The 8,820-nt window shown below is 42.0% G+C and overlaps 1 protein-coding gene across 1 annotated transcript in view; it reads right to left on the bottom strand.

Annotated features, from left to right (window-relative positions):
• The window catches only part of Snapc1 (small nuclear RNA activating complex polypeptide 1), a 20,832-nt gene that overhangs the window by 2,772 nt on the left and 9,240 nt on the right, over window positions 1-8,820 (bottom strand). Inside the window, exons 8-9 of the mRNA XM_031356694.1 lie at window positions 6,707-6,857; window positions 1,940-2,038 (exon numbers count right to left, since the gene is read on the bottom strand). Of these exons, the coding sequence (XP_031212554.1) occupies window positions 1,940-2,038; window positions 6,707-6,857 (250 nt within the window). The remainder of the gene's footprint in view (window positions 1-1,939; window positions 2,039-6,706; window positions 6,858-8,820) is intronic.

The following is an 8,820-nucleotide window of genomic DNA, read 5'->3' as shown; positions in this document are numbered from 1 at the left end:
AAACAAAAAAAAAAACCAAAAAAAAAAACCAAACTCAGGTGACAAGCAGATGCTGGAGAGGTTGTAGCGAAAGAGGAATATTCCTTCATTGCTGGTGGGATTACAAGCTGGTACAACCACTCTGGAAATCAGTTTGGCGGTTCCTCTGGAAATTGGACATAGTTCTACTGGAGGACCCAGCTATACCACTCCTGGGCATAAAGCCAGAAGATGCTCTAACATGTAATAAGGACACATGCTCCACCATGTTCATAGCAGCCTTATTCATAATAGCCAGAAACTGGAAACAACCCAGATGTCCCTCAACAGAGGAATGGGTACAGAAATTGTGGTACATCTACACAATGGTGTACTACTCAGCTATTAAAAACAATGAATTTATGAAATTCTTAGGGAAATGGATAGATCTGGAGAATATCATCCTGAGTGAGGTAATCCAATCACAAAAGAACTCACATATCACTTATCACTCTCTGATAAGTGGTTATGAGTTCAGAAGTTCAGAATACAGGAAGAACAACCTACAAACCACAAGAAACTCAAGAAGAAGGAAGACCAAAATGTGGACATTTCATTCCTTTTTAAAAGGGGGAACAAATCCTACCCACGGAAGGAGTTGCAGAGACTAACTATGGAGCAGAGACTGAAGGAAGGACAAGCCAGCCTAATATAGCTGTCTCCTGAGAGGCTCTGACTACCTGACTAACATAGATGTAGAGGCTCACAGCCATCCATTGAACTGAGTACAGGGTCCCCAATGAAAGGAGTTAGAGAAAGGACCAAAGGAGCTGAAGGGTTTCCAGCCTCTTAGGACGAGCAACAATATGAACTAGTACCCTCAGAGCTTCCAGGGACTCAATCACCAACCAAGAAGTACACATTGTGGTACTGATTGCTCTGGCAACATGTGTATAGTAGAGGATTGCAAAGTCAGTCATCAGTGGGAGGAGAGGCCCTTGGCCCTGTGAAGGTTCTGTGCCCCAGTGTAGGGGAATGCCAGGGCCAATAAGTGGGAGAGGGTGAAGTGGCAAGCAGGGGGAGGGGGAAGGCAACAGGGGTTTATTCTTGTTGTTTTTGGGTTTTTTTGAGGGGAAACTGGGAAAGGAGAAATCATATGACATGTAAATAAGGAAAATATCTAATAAAAAAATACTTAAGAAAGATTAGATGAAGATGATTGCTAACTTAAAATTTAAGAGAAAAAAAAAAATCACTGCTGGCACACATGTCAATTTCCTCAAATGAAACTGCAGTTTAGAGACTCTAACCTCCAATGAGACAACAGGGTTCCAATCTTACTGAGATGCCAATGAGACAGGAGATCTCCGTCACCCCGAATCCTACTTCATAATTACTACCCTGCTTGAAATTCCATATGCCTTCCATACAATTAGCATGACCCCAGGGCAGCAACACTGAACTCTCTAGGCTAGTGCAAAGAGAAAGTGAAGTCTGATTCTATGACAATGAATGCTGGAAACGCAACACACATGCAAGTATTCTGCATCTTTCTGGCTCTCACAGCTAAATGCTGTAACTATCACACAAATAACCATTATTAAATACAATACACAGAAAAAAGAACCTTAGAAAGACATGATAGAGAAATAGTCCTCCTCATCATTATGATGAAAAGAAAAAAGGAAATGGGGAGAAGGGTGTCAGGAAGAAAAAGGAAACAGATTCCTAGAAGAGAAGCATCCAGGACTGAGAGGTTTCTCGGGCATGACACCAACAGAGTACCTAGCAGGCGTCCACATCCAGGTACTGCATCATTGCTTGCTGGCTGTGGAGTGAGTCCATGGTTACCAGTGTAACACTGACAAGCTCCAACAGGCTGAAGACAAGGGCTGGAAGAATGAGTGGCCTGTCATGGGGAGGGCATAGCCCTGACTCACAAGTCCAAGTTCCTGCAGGAGCTAACACGATGCACATGTACCTGCTTTGCTGAAAGCATCCATGTCTTCTTCCTCCTCTGTAATAATAGGCATGCTCAGGTGTGAAGACTCCTCTTCCTTCCGTTCATTTGGAGCATTACCTAGGAATATTTAGAGACAGTGAGAAATGACTGTATACAGAAACAAGGAATACTAACCTTAGATGTTTCAACACTGAAATTATAGCAACATAATTATGCATTCTAGACTAAAAATCCTTTAAATGTTTATTTTCTAACTAGCTTACCAAGTAACAGATTTCCCCATGACTGTCTCAACCTTAAATGATCTCTCCCCATCTGTCTAATCTTTTAAATATTAAGATACATGTGTCACTGGTCATGGTTACACACACCTATAACCTCAGCACTCAGAAGATATCCACTTTGAGGACAGCCTAGGCTACTGTGAAATCTAGCCTCAATTAATTAATTAATTAAAATAAAATACAGACAGGCATACAAACAGACCAGCCAACCAACCACAGCACTTAAGAAGCTGAAACAGGAGGATTACAAGATCTGACTGGGCCACAAAGCAAGTTCCAGGCCAACCTGAAATATGTGTTGAAACCCTGTACCTACAAAAACAAAACAAAACAAAAAACAAACAAAAACAACAACAAACCCTCTGCTTTGAAAATTATTCTTTTATTAGGTAAAATAGAGAGAACGAGAAGATACAAAATTTTCGAGAGACGCCTTCTTTGATCCTTACTACATAAAACAGGGTGTCTCCAGGGACTTAGCCATATGTATTACTTTATAATTAAAGTTGAACAGCTTTCCACTTTATTATTTTGAATACAACCACCTTTTCTTTAGCTATACAAGACACACGCTCATATCTTTCTTTAGTCCTATCTGCCAATGAATTTCCATTTTCAAAAATGCTGGAGTTGGGCTGAGATGTAGCTAGGTCAGTAGAGAGTTAACATGCCCAGGTTCTGTGTTCAATACCCAGCACCATAAACCAGGCGTGGTGGCCCACATCTACAGTCCTCAGCACCAGTGAGGTGGAGACAGGAGGACTGGACAGACAGACAGACACACACACACACACACACACACACAAATTTCAAGGACAGACAGACAGTAAAGGAACTGAATCTGGCCAGGGAGATTGAGCAAACGTCCCCCACATGAAATCTACAACCTGCCACCCATACTTGCCCAGCATTTACCCAGCCTCCTCCTGGATGTTCAGCATGCTTGTCTCCTCCTATGGGCCTCTGCGCTCGTTTGCATGACAGGCGCCCTCTAGTGCTTACAAGCAAGGCTGTAACTCACCACTCCTAACCCTGAGCCACAGCGGCGGCAGCCCGCTGTAATCTGTTACTCCCACATTGTCCCTGGGTTTCAAGGAAAACTCTAGTCATGTCACTTTCTTGCTCAAATATTTCATGTACTTCACCTCTGCCTACCGAATTAGACCTAGGCTACTGATTCCACTCTTGAAGTTTGGCTGTAATACAATCCTCAATGTTTTTCCAAAATTACTAAAAGTTAACATTGTTTACACGTGAACTAACATGGGCCTTACTCTGTGCACCCCAAACACCGCACTTTCCAAGTCTTCAGTTGGGTGTCTGCCACCGTGTGGATGCTGGAAATTGAACCTGAGTTCTACAGAAGAGTCAGTTATCCTAAACACTGAGCCATCTCTCCAGCCCCTCTAGTTTTGTTTTTTAATAAGTACAAAGTACTTCTTACACCCATCCATCATGTATATATGTAGTGGGTTGATATGACACTGCCTCCATTGTAGCAGTAAATATCAGCCCCTAAGGCCTGACTGCCCCTAGAGATCAGAGAATCTGCAAGTAGACCCAAATGCTGTGTGACTTTCCCTACAAGTTATTCATGATTGATGAATAATGATGCCTATAGCCTACAGCTAGGCAGAACTGAGATGGGTGGGGTTTGGGGTACCCAGGCTTTAGGACAGGGGAGAACCACGAGATGGAAGAAGGTGGGGAGAGGAGAAGACAACATGGGATAAGAATCTTAAAATAATGGTCTTGAGGGCTGGCTAATTGGGCCATCTCAATGGTCTTTGTTTTATTTCCAACCATTATGTGAAGGCAACTTAGAGAAAGGAGAAAGGGTAGTCTTAAATGATATTAAATACAATTTTACATTCAGAGTCAAAAAAACACCTCCACTTGCATATATAACAAAATGATTCAAATGTATCATAGACATGAAAGTGATGCTTAAAAGTTACAAAATGTGTAGGAGAAAACACTGAAAAACTGTTCTCAAATAAGATTTTTTTACATATAACACAAAAGCATAAATCATAAAATAAAAAATGGTAAATTGCACTTCTTCGAAATTACAATTCTTAAGGCAATGTGTAGGTACCAGCACTTGGGAGGTGGAGGCAGGGGTTCAGGGGTTTTAAGGCATCTGTATCTACATAGACAGCCAAGGTAAGCTTGGGCTGCATGAGTCTCTGTCTTCACAAAAACAAATCAAATCATGACAAGCAAAGTTAAACTCTTCCTTTTTTTCCCCTTGAGACAGGGTCTCACTATGAAGCCCTGTTTGGCCTGGAACTCACAGAAACTTTCGTAACTCTGATTCCCTAGCACTGTAAGGATTAATGGCATGCACTGTCATGTCCATTAAAATACTTATCTTTATAAGAACTGTTATAAAAAAAAAATGAGAAACTGAACTACATCCTGGAAAAATACATACAAAAGAAAATCCTGATTACTGATAAAGGTATCCTATCCAGAATATGTATCTCTCACTATTCAATAGTAAGTACCTACTCAACTGGAAAAAACTGATCAGGGAGTAGTCTGAGCTGCTCTCCCAGTGTTCAGTCAGTTCCCAGGACCCACATGAAGGCTCACAACTATCCTTAGCTTCAGGAACCCTATGTCCTCTTCTGGCCTTCCCAGGCACTGCACACATGTGGAATAGATGAAGGCAAAAAAACCCATACACAGAAAATAAAAAATAAATTTTAAGTTTTTTATTAAAAAAATGTGGGGTGGGGGACTCATAAGCACACTCCTCTATAGTTGTTAAGGAAAGTCAACTAGCATCAAACTGATCCTGTCTTATACCTTGAATGGTGGTGAGAAGAAACAAACACTAATAGCCAAAGCTGCTGACTCTGGGACCCAGCGGCAACTGGCCAATTCTGGAGGGGATCTGAACGGGAGTGTTGTGTAATGGTTTCTCCTGTGAGACTGAAACATCCTATCCTGTGGGGAAGCTCTTCAAATAGGAAGGTACACAGCCCCAAAATAGCTTCAGGAAGCCCCTGAAACAGACCAGATTCACTAAAGTCCAGGATCTCTCACAGAGGAAGGGAAGCCAACCTTCAAAGAAGACAGACTCTCTGACAAACTGAGCTGCCAAGATTCTGAGACTAGACCAGCTACCTGGAAGCAGCAGAAACCAGCTGGGCTATTGTAAGAGGTTTAGACCACTATCACATGAAAAGGACACTCTCCAACCTGTTGAGCTGACCACAGGCTATACAGTTGTTCCAGGTTCCCAGCTTTTGTGAGCTGTCACCCATGCTGGGGTAAGCTCTGGTAGCACAGCTGATTGAGTCATTTTTGTTCCTATAAATAGCCCTGCCAAAACTCACTGGCTTACCAAGTTGGACTTTGGTATCCATACTTTGTTTGCTCTGTCATTGGACCCCTGTCATCTGGGGTGAGTAGATGTGTATGCTGTGTCTCCCCAGGAAAAGTTTTGTCACACAACATACAGTCACTTTGAAAAAGCGGCAGTTTTGCATTTACCCAAGATGTGGGATTTCTGGATCACATGACTTAGGTTTATAGAAAAGTTTTACATAAGAACTATAATGGCTTTTTTCACAACTGCAGAAAATGCCAACAGCCTAATATTAAGAATATATTGACCTAGGTGGAAGGAATGGGGACCCTTTTGTACTGTAGTTTTTGGTTTTGGTTTTGGTTTTACAATGCCTGAGTCTGTCCTAACAGTTGTCTTCCCTGTACCCTCCAGCTTCTGAGTAGCAAGCTGTCCTCGTGAAGTGCTTCTTGGCTGCCCTTAACAACAGGCTTCGTCCTCTGAATTCTCATATCTGAAATACACTTCAATTCTCCCTCCCCAGCCTCAATACAGGGAAAAGAAAACATCTCAGAGCCTGTAAGTTTCCTTCTCAAACTCCTAAGGTAGGCGTGTCTGATAAAGTCACTAAGTATCTGTTAATGTTTCTATTGTTCCTTCTGCCTTTAACCTGTCCCAAGGTCAGAAACGCTGAGTATACAGAATCTGGACAATCCTTGAAAAAAAATCAAACCATTAAAATACACAGTGGCTTAAGCATCAAGTAATGAGGTCACTTCACAGACACTCCATTACAAATGAAAATCAGGGGTAGTTTGATGAATTTAACTGAAGGTGAGGTTTTTAGAATGCATTACTTATTGGTCTTTCCTAGATGTACATTTAATTCACATACATCATTACTAACAAAGCTATACTGACTAACAAGTTTGATATAATCTTCTAGGGTCTCTTTCAGCAACAAGAGCCCAAGAAGCTATGAAACTGGGTTCATTTTCAATATTAAATTCCATGATTTTCCCAAACAATTCTCTTTCTCTTGTTTGGGACAGGATCTTACTATGCAGCTCGAGCTGGCCTTACACTGGCAATCTTCCTGCCTCGGCCTCAGAGTGCTGGGATTACAGATATCCCCACCAACTCAGCTCTAGTCCACCCTAGAAGAGCCTACTCTCCAGCCCCAGGTCTTCTAAACCCAAGTACCTTTGCCCCTGGAAGACCTCTTCCTTCCTGCTGGTTCCGCTGGCTGTCGGGCTCTCTTTCTCTTAGCTGCTTTGCCTTGCACTTGTCCAGACCCAGAATCAGAGTCAGAAGAGTCAAGCTTGGACTGGCGATGCCTCCTAGACTTGGACACCTTAGTAACAGAAACCCAGTTACTCACAGTGAAGAACAAAACGGTCTGAGGACAGAGCCCAGGAGCGAGGAGAGCAGGGCCCCTGCCACAGTGCCCTTCCCCACACTGGCTTGAACTACAAGTACTGTACAAGCAGATTCCTGCAGATTCCTGCAGCTGCCTTGCCACCAACTCCCACTGGGTTAAAGTGCCGCTGCTGTCACGGAGAATGAATCACAGACCCAGAAGTCAGGTCTGACTCATGGAAATGTTTCCTCGAGGTAGGTACCTCCCGTGGTTTGCCTAGCTCCAGGTATGACCACGTGGCCCAGACTGGTCAAGATGTGGTTCACATCCCCACAACATTGTGACTATTCACTGCATTTTAGAACTGTAACTACCAGAAAGGAAACATCAGCTTCGAACCTAACGCCAGGAGCAGGAACAGCATTGAAGAGACAGAAAAAAATGCAGAAGGAAGGTACCAAAGACCAGCAAGCCAAGGATGTTGCTGTTGTTTTGAGACAGGGTCCCTCTACATAACCCTGGCTATATAAATTATATAGACCAGGCTGGCCTTGAACACCCAGCACATTCCAGAGCACTGGGATCAAAGGCATGCACCACCATGCCACCTGGACTTTTCATTGTAATTGAATCAACTCACAAATTCCTTCACTTGCTTAATCAAGTGTTTTCAGTTACTGCTAAATGCATTTCAGTTATCAATGAGTCTTCAAAAGCGATTCTGTAAGATACAAGCTGCACCTCAAAAGGGAAAAGAACTACAGCCCTGCAATGATATATTAGAACAACTTGCAGGATATAATGTAATTAGATTTCAAAGTTATGTGATGTCATAAGATATACATTAGACATCATTTGGCAACAAATTCTCTTCATAAATAGAATTCTGGTTAAAAAGAAATGGATACTATCCATTTATCTTCTTTGGCTTGTCTTCAGGCATTTACTGTGATAATCTTATAGCAATCCCGTAACAGCTAACCAATCAAGAGTCATCTTAAACTTTGGTTATTAATTTCTATTCCTACAGTTGGAAAATGTTAGCTTGCTTTCCTATAATATAGATTCACAGAGAAAAAGAAAAATCCAAGAAAAGCATACAGAATTAAGAATGTATTTATCAGTACTTACGTCATCTAAATGGTCCAATAAAACAATAAAAAAAAAAAAAAACACAGAAAAGCACAAAAACAGACATATGGTGGGAACAATACAATTATAGTTCTGCATAGGAAAGTGAGTAATAGCCGACTTAACAGAAGAAAGCCACCAAGGAAACGCATTACAAGACAGCCAACCTCACTAGGAATTGCACTAAAACCACAGGGAGACGAGAGTGTGACTCTACATAGGGAACTGGGTCCTGTTCCTAGCCTCAGAGCTGGGCCATGCACCACCTCCCTAGGACAACCGGAGTCTGTTCTCTGGAAAGAACATACCAGAGAGGTCTAGGATTTAAAAAAGAAAAAAAAGCAAACAAAAACAAAACAAAACAAGATGGTCCGTGGAGGAGGCAGCTAGCACACCACTGCTAGCCACTCAGACAGAGAGCTATGTGAGGAGCTGCATGCAACTTTCTGAAAGAAAGCCAAAAGAACAAAGACCAGAGACCAAGATAAAAAGAGAGGAGGATTCAAAGGAAATACGAGGAAACATCAAAAACTATAATTAAACTAATATCCTGAATGACAGGCACCATATCCTGTAGGAAAGGGCAGAAATATTTTTAGAGAAACATTCAAAATATTCTCAGTAAAAAAGGAAAAAATGTTGGCACAAATTCTAAAAAACAACACGAATCAACAACAAAAATCAGGATGACATTTAAGAAACATCCTGGATGGCTGGAGAGATGGCTCAGCGGTTAAAAGCACCGACTGCTCTTCCGAAGGTCCTGAGTTCAATTCCCAGCAACCACATGGTGGCTTACAACCATTTGTAAAGGGATCTGATGCCC

This window comes from Mastomys coucha, unplaced genomic scaffold (assembly GCF_008632895.1).
Source record: "Mastomys coucha isolate ucsf_1 unplaced genomic scaffold, UCSF_Mcou_1 pScaffold6, whole genome shotgun sequence".
NCBI classification, from domain to species: Eukaryota; Metazoa; Chordata; class Mammalia; order Rodentia; family Muridae; genus Mastomys; species Mastomys coucha.
The sequence above is the reverse complement of the archived record's forward strand: the minus strand, read 5'-3'. Positions and strand labels throughout refer to the sequence as shown.